This window comes from Medicago truncatula, chromosome 8, assembly GCF_003473485.1.
Source record: "Medicago truncatula cultivar Jemalong A17 chromosome 8, MtrunA17r5.0-ANR, whole genome shotgun sequence".
Lineage (NCBI taxonomy): Eukaryota > Viridiplantae > Streptophyta > Magnoliopsida > Fabales > Fabaceae > Medicago > Medicago truncatula.
Genome location: NC_053049.1, coordinates 40,734,612 through 40,748,959, shown reverse-complemented (window position 1 = coordinate 40,748,959; position 14,348 = coordinate 40,734,612). Strand labels below are relative to the sequence as shown.

At 31.5% G+C, this 14,348-nt stretch overlaps 2 protein-coding genes across 2 annotated transcripts; one reads left to right on the top strand and one right to left on the bottom strand.

Moving 5' to 3' along the window:
* The first annotated feature begins 444 nt into the window (after positions 1–444).
* On the top strand, positions 445–2,182 carry LOC11406793 (alkane hydroxylase MAH1). Its single transcript, XM_003629884.2, has one exon. It carries the CDS (start codon positions 541–543, stop codon positions 2,020–2,022), a length of 1,482 nt encoding a protein of 493 aa, XP_003629932.1. The 5' UTR covers positions 445–540; the 3' UTR covers positions 2,023–2,182.
* A 1,411-nt stretch (positions 2,183–3,593) lies between these two features.
* Positions 3,594–7,207, bottom strand: LOC11422616 (uncharacterized). Its single transcript, XM_024771895.2, has 2 exons — positions 6,703–7,207; positions 3,594–3,920 (listed from the first exon to the last, which is right to left on the bottom strand). Coding segments are annotated over exons 1-2 (321 nt in total). The 5' UTR covers positions 7,022–7,207; the 3' UTR covers positions 3,594–3,918.
* Between the last annotated feature and the right edge of the window lie 7,141 nt (positions 7,208–14,348).

Sequence of the window (14,348 nt, the reverse complement as noted above, 5' to 3'; positions counted from 1 at the left end):
CATTTTACCAACTAAAAAAAATAGTTTATTCCTCCCTCCGTTTCAAAATGAATGTCGTTTTAGCCAAAAAAAAAAATTGTTTCAAAATGAATATCACTTTCAAAAATATTATTTTTTCTTTAATGAAAAACAAACTAATAGTTGATTAGGATAATTTGGTAAAATTGCTATGATATTTGACTACTTTATTTCATATGCAATTGACGAGACTCATTTTAAAACGGAGGGAGTAAAAATAAAAAAATTGTTCGTTTATGTACAAAATCAATATTACCCACAAAAAGGACGTGTGACACGATAAATCAATTTGTATAGAAGGGTATTTTTGTATGATCAATGGTAATGAAGTTTCTTTTATTCTTTAAGTCTTTGGTAGGTGGAAGTAGATGCTCTATAAATAGCTTTGTAGCCTTGAGAAATATCATTGAGAGAATGAATATATCATATCATATCACACTAAATTCTATAGTCTTGAGAATGAATCTCATATGAACACATATTAATATTAATATATATCACATAACGCAGGGCAACGTATTAATGGACGTGTTTGTCATTGTGGCAGTTCTTCTTTTTGTTGCAATCCATTATTGGAGGCTAAACAGAAACACACCCATCACAAAATGGCCTTTTATGGGAATGCTACCTGGTTTCTTACGTAACGTGTCCAATTTCCACGATTACACAAACTCACTTTTAAAGCAAAATGGAGGAACTTTCATTTTTGAAGGAGCATGGTTAACAAACATGAATATTGTTTTCACCAGTGACCCCTTGAACGTGCAACATATCACAAGTACAAGTTTTGAAAACTACGGGAAAGGAAATGAATTCACAGAGATATTTGAAGTCCTTGGAGATGGGATTTTCAGGTCTGATTCTCACACTTGGAAGTACAATAGAACACTCCTTCATTCCATTTTCAAGCAGGAAAGTTTTAAGGTATTTCTTCACAAAACCATTGAGAAAAAAATTTCTAGTTGTCTTCTTATGTTTCTTGATCATGCTTGTAAAAAAGGGATGCAAGTTGACTTGCAAGATGTTTTTCAAAGGTTAACATTTGATAACATATGTTGTGTAGTTTTAGGGTTTGATCCTGCTTGTCTTTCTATTGATCTCCCTGAAATTTCATGTGAGAAAGCCTTTACTCAAGCAGAGAACACATTGTTCTATAGACATGTAAGGCCAAGATTTTTTTGGAAGCTGCAAAAATGGCTTCAAGTTGGTGAAGAGAAAAAGTTTTCAGAGAATATTAAAATTATTGATCAATGGTTATATTCAGAAATCAAATCCAAAAGAGAAACACAAGGACATAAACAACTTGACTTGCTAAATACCCTTACGTTTGAAGTAGGAGATGGACAAAATCTCATTGATGACAAGTTTTTGAGAGATACGGCGATTAATCTACTTGCTGCTGGAAGAGATACTATAAGTTCTGCCCTAACTTGGTTTTTCTGGTTGGTGGCAACACACCCTTTTGTTGAAGCCAAGATTCTTGAAGAGGTGAGAGAAAATTTATCATCAAGAGAAGATAATAATTGGAAAGATTTAGGAATGGAAGGGCTTAGCAAGTTAATTTATCTACATGGAGCTTTATGTGAAGCCTTAAGGCTTTATCCACCAATACCTTTTGAGCATAAATCTAACTTGAAATCTGATGTGCTTCCTAGTGGTCATGTGATTAAGTCAAATACAATGATATTGTATTCTCTATACTCAATTGGAAGGGTGGAGGAAATATGGGGAGAAGATTGCTTGGAATTTAAACCAGAGAGGTGGGTTTCTAAGAAAGGAGGGACAATTCATGTACCTTCTTACAAGTTCATTGCTTTCAATGCTGGACCAAGGAGTCGTTTGGGTAAGGATATAAGCTTCATTGAGTTGAAGATGGTTGCTATAGCAATATTGTTGAACTATCACATTCAAGTGGTGGAAGGCCATCCCATTATCCCAAGTCTTTCTGTCGTCTTACATATGAAGCATGGCTTGAAGATTAATGTCAAAAAAAGAAGCTTTTGATGATCAAGCCATATATATTTTGAAAATAACTGAACTATGTTCGGCAGTTATATGTAATGTTTATTTGTGTTTATGTTTTGAAAATAACTGAACTATATTATATGCTCGGGTGCTATTTGTCATGTATGTTTGAATGATCACATATACACTATGTTTGGTCTTTTTTTTCTTCCAATTCGAGAGTGTATATATATAAAATAATGTTTGGTGGAAACCTCATTGCATTGGGTGTAAATATCTTGAGAGAGAAAGAGACAAGATAGTATGATATCATAAACGTGATAAATAGATGGAAACTTGTACGGTAGACTCGTAAAATGAGGTCTATCGATATTCGTGCTTCTTAATTTTATAAATGAACGATTATTTTTTATGTAGTAAATAGCTATTTGTCAATATTTATATTTTATAGAACAATATTTCATAATAAAAAACATCATTTAATTGTTTATAAGAATCATAGTAACTTTTTTTACATATTATCGTAAAAAATAATGAATGTTCTCAATTATGAGTGATAAAAATTTAAAAAAATAAAAAATTATTTCGTTGACACTTTTGATGAATAAGATTTAGTTATTATAATTATGAATGATAAAAAAAATAATATTTTTCTTCAAAAAATAACTCATTTAACTATGAATTTAAAGAGTGAGTGTACCGGTACACTCAAATATAATGGATGTACCATATAATTTGCCTAAATAAATTTAAGAGTGTCCAAATATAATTGTTGAATAATAAATGAGACAAAAAAGCTACAATTTACCATTTGACATGTCATAAGAGAGTCTTGTGTCACGGGGGAGCCCAAGGGATCATATAAATTGAGCTCAAATCAACTATACAAGTGAGAGAGACACCACACATTAACCTGGAACCTTAAGGTTTTGGATGAAGATGCGGTGTCTAAACTTACTTATGTGGTTGCTCTTAGTCCAATGTGTTGATCCAACTCAGTGATGCTCACATCATTGCCCAACAGTGGTATTAGAGCCCGGTTAGATTTGATGGGGGAGCAGGAGAGATACCTGATGTTGGACCACGAACCTGGAGAGTCTTACATTGAGGAGAGATGTTGTGATATATTAAGTGTGAGTTTAAAGTCTCACATCGAATAAATTTAAGCCGCTGTCAAGGCTTTTATATTTATTGTTGCCTATGATTTATTTAGTTGAACAAAATTGCATAACTAAGTATATCCCTTGCCTAAAAAAAAATAATATACACTATGACTTCGTCAAAATAAAGTATATGCTATTGCTATGTTATAGTTGCTTAATCTAATAAGAGGAATACCTAACATCCTGATTTTGAATTTTGTTACCACTTATTATTCTCTTTAATTTCATGGCAAAAATGGGGGTTGGATTTGAGAAATGGAGAGATCCATTTGAAAAGAAAAGGACAGATTTGTAAAAAAAAAAAAAAAAAAAAGTGCTGTATACCTTTTAATGTCTATCTATCTCCAAACATAACTATTTTTTTTAGAAAAAGAAAGGATTTCATCTCGCAAAAAGGTACGCGGTATTGTGTAAAATGAAATAAATAAAGAAAAAAAGAAGGTCAAATTTCATAAATATGTGATGAAATTGAAGTAGTATACAAAGTTTCTGAATAAAAGTAATTTATATCACCGCTCAGCACATTGTAATTTATTGACAGACTCACAAATTGCTCTTTACAAGGATATAAAATTGATCACCTACAAGAATCAGAGTAAAAGATGCTTTTATACAATGGAGGCAGTTTAAAAACACCAGAGTTCTCAATGTCATCCATTAGAAAGAAGATATTGGATAGAATGAAATATCAGATAATGCAATTGGGGATCACTTGTGTTGTGTCCATCATCCAAATGTCACATCACTTCATGAGGATAATTAGCAGGCAAATTCCTATCAAAAGGGCATAAAGCTCAGTCAGTAGAGACATAATAAAGAGTCTAACCACATCTCACAGCAAAACATAATAGATCATTGTTAGAACATCAACCCTGGTTCAGAAGAAAACATGCGAAAAACGCAAACAAATAACACGAGATTTGATATCAGAGTTCGGCTAATTGTGTCTACCTCTTTGATGGCAAAGCGGCTGCATTACCTTTCCTATTATTCAAGCTTAGGTTTCCAGACTACAACTTGAATTTAAATAATATGGTCCGGTTGCAAGATTATTGTTGCTCACTTATCAGTAAACTATGAGCCATACCCAACAATCATGTCATGATGGCCGGTTTCTTTATTCTCTCATAATTTTCACAAGCACCGAGCAATAAAAGATTATGTTTGCATGCGTGCATAATAACATATAAGAAAATTAGCCTTCAAATTATGACTCGCATTTAGTTAAACAAAAACATGCATACAGAAAAGGCTACTCACAGATAAGAACAGATTGGAAAAGCACAGTAACCGAACCACTCACACACACAAATAAGCTAGTTGAAGCAAATCAACGGATGAGGATACCACCCACCCATAGGTGTTCAAACCACCAACCAGAATCTCTATCTCAACCATTTTGAAGCCATGGGCAAATCAAGAGGGGGCAGATTTAAGGGATTGAGAAGGGGGGTGGAGTGTAGGGGTTGGGTAGCTTAACTGGTTTGAGCTAAGGGTTAAGTAGATGGGGATACTGGGTTCAAACCCGGACAAAGGAATAAATATTAATCTAACAACTAACTACTAACATGTGCCGTTAAAAAAAAAAGATTTAAGGGATTGAAATGTCAGAGGAGGCATGTATTATTACTTAAAGAAGTCTTCCCACCAATGCCACACTCAAGGCTACGCATCACACTTCTACATGACTTCTACAGTCATGTTTTTAGTTGTGATCAGGATCAGTGTATGCTAAAACTCAGCGGAATTGTCCAATCCCACGATTATACTTATAATTTTGACTATCTTCTACATCATAATATCAAAATCAAAGCTTAAAAGAGTTTTCCAGATCACATCATGCCACCAAAGCCTATCCTTAAGAAACTAGAAATTCAAATCTTATAGAGGATAGGTCACACCAGACAAAGATACAACATATATAACATCAACAAGAAGACAATGCTCAAGTCTTTTCCAATCAGATTTATTAGGTTCCACACTATCTGTTATAACAAGGTTTATTTCCTACAGAGACACCCTTATTATCTACAGACACTAAAAATTGCTGTTTTGAGGTTGGAATGATGGCAACGGACAAATAGGCAGCTAAGAGGGAATCAAAATTAAGGCGGAATTTCCAACAGTTACCAATGAAAATATTAAAGAAAAAGTTGGCATGGCACCTGTTCACACAAAAAAAAAAAGAAGGTAGAATTACACCTGAGAGTTTAAACATGTGAGGGTAAGACCAATATAATCCCCATCTAGAAGAGTTGATTAGGAGGAGGAGGAGGATAATACAATAGTTCAAGGCAGACTAAGAAAGACTCTAATTTTAGCAGGTTTACACTAAAAAAGAAATTATGCATCAATTTGGGAGGGCAGATTAAGAATTTAAAATAGGAGCCGGGTCTTCTCCTACAAAAGAGTGTAAAGTTTACTGGGCAACAACCATCCATCCCAAATGATAGCAAATCCCAAACTATGAGAATGCAATTCATAAGTAATTTAACTTGAATGAACAATTTGCGAATAAGAAGCAACTTAGATGGATGAAAGAAGAAACATTGACTCAAAAGAAAACGATAAATGGATCAAGTGAGAGAAGAGAGGGTAAGAGAAAACCTACTTAAATATAAGAAATGGAATCTGTCCTTTGAAGCCAATATAGTACGTTCAGCTAAAATAATAGTTTACCCAGAGATCCACTACAACCAAAACCTTTTCACATTAGGTGAGGTTAGCTAAAGGATACGGTCTGGAAAGTGTACTCCTGGAGGAATAGATTGTCATTCAATTGATAGTTAAACTTAATTAGGGTTTTGTTCGTGGAAACGGTAGACAGTGAGAATACTATGTAAGTAGGTCTTTTCCTCTTTTTGCTTCATTGAATAAGAATCTTTTTCTCTTCTCTTAAGTTTTGTTTACAACTAAGTTTCTATCAATCTTTGCCTATAGGCTATAGTTTTTATATTTTTTTTGCAAAGACAAAGAAAAGTTTCATACTTTCAATTAATAAAATCTCAAAGGCACAAGTTCTGCCGAGAGACAAGATTTACAGATTCATGCACATCGAACAATGGCATTTCGACACCTAAATAGAACTCACCCAATAACACCATCCCATTCTATACATACATTATTTATACATCCCATCTAACCAAGTAGACCAATCACAATTTCAACTTCCAAGAAACCAAAATGGATCAAAAACTAGCACATGCTAACAAAATGATTGAGCTACCTATAAGCTACAATTATCAGAATATTTTCCAATGAAAAGTTCAACACACAAGATTATACTTATGATTCCAATTTCAAAATGTGCCAACCAAGTTCATCAGATCAGATTACACAATTACAGTTTCAGAATGTCACAACCAAGTTCATCAAACAATATTATACACACTCAAAGTTTCAAATCTAATCAATTCACTTATAGACCCAAAAAGCATCAAGCAACAACAAACTCATCAAACATAATTACAAAATCAAAACAATCTAGTTAATGTCAAAATTAAAACTTTAAATGAAATACAAAAACCCCATTAAAAAAAGATGAAGAAAAACTTACAATCAGAATGGGAGTGATAATAATAATCATGTTCAAGATGAAGAGTAGAGGTTGAAGAACCAGAAGCATCATCAGAATCAGAATCAGAATCAAACTGAGAGTCAGAAAGAAGATAAGAAGAGTAAAAGGAATAAGGTTGAGGAAGACAGAAGAAAGAACAAAGACAAAGAGTAAGACGACCAAGTTGATGAAGAGGGAAACAAAAAAGAAGATCCAAAAGCTGATCACTGTTTATTGGATCATGAATGCAAGACAACCATTGCCACGTTTGTGCAGACACACGTGCAACTCGAACAACAACCTGAGTGTTCAACACCATTTTCTTGTCTGTCTTGTGGTTTTGATTTTGTCACATCAATTTTCTTGTTTGTGAATTCATTTCATTTCTCATCGCCTTCTGCTACCTACTTCACCTCACCCAGATTATTTTCTACACTCATTCTCAAGGAGTCAAGGTTCAGCGTTTATGTTTTTTTTTTCAACGGTCTAAGGTTTAGACTTTTTTCCATCTAGATAAATATCTAAAAAAATACTTCATCCGGTTTTTAAATATAAGGAGAATTGACTTTTTAGATTCATTCATTTAATTATGTATATGAGCCACATATATTATTAAATGAAAATTTAATCTACAAAATCAATTTTACTTATATTTAAAAATGGAGGGAGTGCAAATTAAACATGTAAAAGTTTATACCTACATAATTTTTAATGTAAAATGTACTTTTTTTTTCTTTCTTTCGCATCGGTTTCCGATCCATTAAAAGTGGACGACTAATCCGGTTCATACGTAGAGGCATGCGCACTGGCTAAGTATTGTTCCCCTGAAAATCGAACCCGATATTCCTCGTATACGTCCTTGGAAAGGAGCTCCTTCTCACTGAAGCCTAAAGAACTTGGTTTAATTAATATCATGTACTTTGTATGGTTAATTAATGTCTTAATGACATTCGTTAATTGAGCTCTGCTATTCAAAGCGAATGAAAATATCTCGAAATTATCCCAAATAAATCAATAGCCAATTAAAATAATGTTTGTGTGAAATTCACAGAAGAGAGGGATATATCAATATGAGAGAGAAGATGAAAATACACTTTTGAAAGGAGGATTCATTGTGTAAATGTCTCACGAGATTTAACAATTTTCTTGTTAATAATTATCAGAAGGGTTTTTATAACCTCTGCAATCTTTGCAAAGCTTAAGCCTTAATTAATGCCCCTTTTTTTTTTTTTTTTTTTTTCTCTCTCTCTATCTCTCTTATTAACTTTTAAGTTTTTTCTATCATATTAATTACTCCCTCAGTTCCTAATTATAAGACTCTTGACAATTTTTTTTGTCCTTTTTATAAGACCCCTTTGTTATTTTCAACTACATTAATTAATTCTTTATATACATGCCCCTGTTTATTATACATTTTTTTCTTCAATCAACAATAAATAACATGTTGAAAACATAAACTAACCTTCTTTTTTAAAGGATAAAATTGTAAAAACAATAGTGATTACAAACAACTTTAATACAAATATCCACTATCTTAATTCCCGTAATTTTGACAAAATAGTCTTATATATAGGGACGGAGGGAGTAACATTTTTTCTGGAAAATAGATGACAACACTTATTTCATTTTCTTCCCCAGAAAAAAGGACAAAGAAACGCGATGGAGAATTAATACTGTCTGATTCTTTCTTCCATCAAAAATAAAATTTTGATCAAGATAAATCTTGTTGGTGGTGGTGATTCAATCCAATTTGGCGTTAAGAATGAACCTTCTCAGGAATAAACCTTGTGGGTGGTAGTGATTCAATCTTTATGTGGTGTTAAACATGAAGGTTCTCCCATAAAGCCCAACATCACAAACCAATTCGTAACCGACGTCGGTAATACTATGCTAGGAATTTCGGAAAGAAATTTCGACATCTCCCACTGTCCCACACGTTTCAGCCGCGTGTTAGAACTTTCATTTTGATCATTCATCAACATGGAGGAGGAAGGTGGCACATGTCTGTTTCGGTTATGTAGATGGCAGTTGATTGATGCGGTGCACAGGGGGAAGTGGCGATGTGGTATGGTGGGTGGGTCAATCTCTGAATTTCTATCGTACACTGTCACACACATTTGTTTCTAAAACCAATTAAAAGAAAGAATGGCAATTAATATAATAGAGAAAATGTTGGAGAGGTTAATAAGAGAGAGAAAAGGGGCACTGATTAAGGCTAAAGCTGTGCAAGATTGCACAGGTTATAAAAATCCTTATCAGAAATACTTGAGTTTAATCTCGAATTCTCCACCTATTTGCATACGTGAATTATGTTACAGGACTATTTAACAATTGACATTCTCTTTTAATAAATTTCTTGTAACAATTGAAACAACTCTAGTACAATAACAATTAACAATCGATGTTTTAAAAATAGACTGAAGATCAAATCGACGAGACTTTAAAAACTGGTTGAACAACAACTAAAACAAATTATTAATAAATAAAGGGTCATGTTAACTTGTGCCCTTAAGGCATATGTTAACCATTAATTTCGTTCCATTAATGGTAAGAATTTATTGAAAAAAATTAATCTTATACATTTTGAACAATAAACTAAAACATTTTTCAATAAATAATTTTTATTAATGAAATTCTTAACGTATGCTTTAATTAACATTTCTCATAAATAAATATAATGCTAAAGAACAAGAACAATGGATAATTGTAAGCCAAATATATTTAATAAAAGATAAATGATATGTGAACAACCATTTTTTATAATTTTTGTAACAACTTTCTCTCTCATACTTACATTATCTTTTTACTTTCTCTCTCTATTGCTTTGGTTATTGTGTCAATACTTCATTTTCTTTATAAAATTTTGATTGTCACAAAAGTTATCACATTTATGGATGTTCAAATAACACAACTATTAATAAAAATTGGAGAGGAGACTTATATTTAAGAATGAAGCTCAATGTCACCTCTCAGTAAATATTGATGACAGGTGGTGGTCAACTATGTTATTGTAGACGTGCATAAGCGAATAAATGCCATTATTTTTTATGGCCTCTCTGAACCATGACTCCCGCAACAATCATACTTTTTGTTTGCTTTGTCACAGCTTAATAGCTTATTGCGAGGGAGGAGAAGTATGCAAAAATATATATATGAAAAAAGCAACAAAAAAAAAAGGAATTTTTACTTCATTCATTAAACCGGGCGATTTCTAAAAAACGACCTCCATTCAACGAGGCTACTGTTTTCACTGGTTCAAAGCGATTTTTCCAATTTTAAACCTAAGTCTTATGACTGGAAATTTTTTATTCATGTTTGGACCAATATCAACTTCTGTTTTTTTGTTAAAATGGTTGAACTGTGGAGAATGAAACCCAAGACCTTTCAATATGACCTTGTTTTAAAAACATTGGTAATAATACCGAAGATATTATAAAGGAAATTTATTTTCATCTTATCTGTCAAAATTATTTAAGTGTTATTATGACAACGATTATCTGATGAAATACAATAGAACACGACCAACTTTCTTCTAGTTGAATAATAAAGTAAGTTTAAGTTATATTTTTCTCTCCTAAAATATGCTTAAATTACACTCTCTGCGTTACATAGAGTTTAATGTTGTCTCCCTTTATAAGACAAAGCATAGGTTGGTTACCTTACACTACTTCAGGCGAAACAAGTTATTTATGTAATTGTTAAAAATATCATATTCTGCGTTGTTTATTGATTGATATATATTATATTGATGCACCCATGAATATTCTAGCACTTGCAGGATCTTGGGGCCAAGGATTTTGAGGAAGGGTACATGGAGGATCGACACCCACGTGGTGATGTTTACATCGCTTAAGGGACAAAATGGGAAAATTGAGGAGCTTGCGAGAAGCATGAAAGGTGAGATAAAAAATTCTCTTTTGGAAATTGTATTTTTGAATGACATTTTTTCACCAAAAGTGTTTTTTTAAAGGATACAAAATTTAAATATTTATTAGTTGTGTACGTCCAAACTAATTTTCAGGTGTGAAAAGTTTCTTCATTTTTTTTGCTTTAAATCAAAAGCCCAAAAAATTGAAAACTGGCCTTGCTGTGGATCGAACAGGCGACCAAACAGTCACAAACTTCTCAAAGGCACTAATAATCCACTGCAAAACACTTTTAGTTTATATTTTGAAATAATATACAATCAAAATATAAACTAAAAGTACACCATTTTTTTTTTGTTACACTAAAACTACTTCATTTCAATTCACATTTTAACTTGTATTTTATAAATTTTTTTGCATAATTTGAATTTTGTCAAATTTTTTGCATAACTTGTATTTTGTCTTTCTTATAAAAAAAATAGAAACATGTATTCTCTTTTTATTTTTTATTTTATCTTCATAATATATTGTATAAGTAAATGTTTCATAACATATATATATATATATATATATATATATATATATATATATATATATATATATAAGAATTAATTTGTGTTTGATCATATAATAAGTGTTGAACCCGCGTCTCTTAGATTATTTTAGTTTCTAAAGTGACCGAGTCACCGATTCAATCCGAGTTAATCCGGTTAAATAACTATATAAATTTAATCTAAGGACCGAGTTATCTAACCGAGTCATCCGAGTGGTTCCGATTCAGTCATGCGGTTCGACCAATGACTCAGTGGTTCGACCATTGACCCAGTACCCCCACCGAGTCGATGACCGAGCCGAGTTTTAAAACTATGCCCTCATCTCTTATGAACAAGTCAACCATTGATTTTTCGCCACACATATTCCGAGCAAATTTCCATATTACATGTATTTCAAGACCTTTTTATTTTTAGTATCATTTATCACACATTGAATACAATGACTAGCAAATTCTTAGGTTCGGCAGTGATATTGGTTCTTTTTTTATACATATCATTGACGGTGGTAGCACTTGAAGATCCAAATATAGATGCATATGATGATGACATTAAAGATGGCAAGATGTCGTTACCCGAATGTAAGCAAGCAACAATGCATGTCCATATGCTTGAAAATCAAATTTGCAGAAGATTCACTTTGCCAAGATGCATGCTCTCCAGCATGTAAACAATTACAAGGCAAAGGTTCTTTATTTTATAGACCTAAAATGTAGTGACGATATATACCTCTAAATAGCATATGTATATTATTATTTAGTAATTATTTTGGTTACCGCAAATTTCTATAATGAAGTTCTTATGTATTTTTTTTTTTTCTCATCCGCAATACTGTGATTTCTCAACACCAAAAGCGATCTTTAAAGCAAAACGTGAATAAGATATGTGTGGTTTATGATGTAAGTGTAGACAAACATGATACCATTTGTCTGGGATAATCAAACTCAACCACAGAGAAGTTTAATGTTAACAATTCCATTTTTAAAACATGAAACTTGTCAAAACAATGTCATCATTTCATTCGACATTGTCTCATCCTAGATATAAAAATTTGTCCACTCATTTCTTACTAATGAATCTATCATTAGAGGGTAGTACAACCAACTATAAGAGACTTAAAGTTTCGACCATATAAAGTGCTTCACAAACATTTTCTTGAGAATAATCTATGCCATGACTTATATATTTAATATATTAACAATTATTTTTAAAAAAAATGGAAAAGTGGAAATTTTATTAATAACAATGAGACTAGTAATCATATTACAGTTGTAGATTTGAACTTTGTCGCTTGTGACTAAAAAGTCAAGTTCCAATCACTGAGTTTGTACATTTTAAACTAATATATTAAGAGAGTTCAATTAGATCGAATGCGTAATGAGAGTCTAATATTTTATTTATAAAACCCACACATATCAAGCATGGATCAAGAATGCATTTAGTTCTACAACTGTCGAAAGATATATTGTCGTCTTAAGATCAGATTGTCCATATTTCAAAATTAGATTTCATTATATTTATTAATTCTAATCTTAGATATTGAAATATATAAATTAATTATTGGAATGTTGTTTCATGTGATATAATAGAAATGCGTTGAAAATTAATCAACAAGAAATTCCTCCAAGGACATCCGATAGAATTGAAATGATGCATAATAGGAAATTTTAACAAACCTAAAAAGAGAAATATTAGAGGATTCTCCATACGCAATTTGTGGAACTTTGGGAGACTCAAATAAACAATAAATTATCGGTAATAATTAAAATGCTTGGTGCATTCTCAAGTTGAAATTTCAATCTAAATTCTTAGTTAAGTTAAAAAGAGAGATATTTTCATCCAAGTGTCATTATTACTTCTATTCTTATTGAAAGGGACGTATACATGATTTTTTTTGGGTATCAGCAATGCAATGCAATGAAAAAAGATATAAATGTCATTTTAGTTTGTCTAACGAATATGCACGGTAATCTGTATTGAAAATTTAAAATAGTATTTAATTATGCATTTTAATATGTTGAAGAAATTGTTACATTACTCGCTCCATATTCGAAAACTAAAATAACTATCAACCATAAAAAAAAAAATGTGAAGGACCTAAAACGGTAGCGTGTTGCTTAAATACTTAAATATACACCACGAGGCTTGCCGTGGGGCCGTGGCAACAGAAACCTTCATTAATGTCAATATATGATCATCTTCAAAAGGGACACGAACACTCAAATTAATTAAAATTATTGATAAAAAGCAATTAAAATTTAATCCTTCTTGTAACAAAAAAAAAAACTGATTCAATCCTCCTCTTAGTTACAGATAATATAAAATAGGTGGAAAAAATAAAAGCAGTCAATTTATATATTATTTAAGGAATTATATATAGTAATTATGTTTCAAATTTGAAACATAATTACTATATATTTTCAAAAAATTTTGACAGTATAGTTTTCAAATTCTTAAAGGTATTTTTTTTTTTTGACAAAAAATTCTTAAAGGTATAAAAGTTGATATTTTCAATGTTAAATTTCTACTTTTGAATTTATTAATGTCACAAAGCAAGATCCATTATTTCAATGAAGGCGAAGTAGAAAATTAAAACTCTCTTTATTGATTTCGTTCATATAGAGTAGTTTGAGAAAAAAAAATATAACATTGAAGAAAATGGGAAGTATTTCAAGTGATAGAGTATACCAAATCAAAATTAGTAAATAAATAAAACTAAGAATAATAAAATTATATATGATCAGAATTCCTATTTTTTTCACTTGTTTTGTGTGGCCAGGGATTATGCATTGTTCAAAAAAAAGGTATCACAAATGGTGCTTTGCAATGCTAATCACCATCTACTATGTTTACACAAACGTAAGTCTAAGAAAGAAATGATTGTCTTTGTCAATGTCATGACTTGTTGATCCCACTATAAGCTACCATTCTTACTGTTCTATCTCCATTGTTCCTTAGTGCTTCTTGCTTCCATTTGTCGGTTCATTTGGCCATGGATTTGGTTAATTGATACATAAAGATTGAGTGAGTTACTCATTAATCCACTTAGCTTCATTAACCACAACTTTAAACACATTTAAATCAACATTTACAATCAAATTTGTCTTTTAATAGTGACAATTGGCGACATCAAATCAAAGATTAGATACAATAATGAGTATATAGTTTTATTTTTTTTTATTTTTTTTTTGTGTCTGAAATATATATAGTTCGAATATTATTTTTTGGG

What these genes read in the sequence shown, in the direction of transcription:
- LOC11422616 (XM_024771895.2), bottom strand. Translation starts at nt 7,021, where the DNA reads ATGGTGTTGAACACTCAGGTTGTTGTTCGAGTTGCACGTGTGTCTGCA.
- LOC11406793 (XM_003629884.2), top strand. Translation starts at nt 541, where the DNA reads ATGGACGTGTTTGTCATTGTGGCAGTTCTTCTTTTTGTTGCAATCCAT.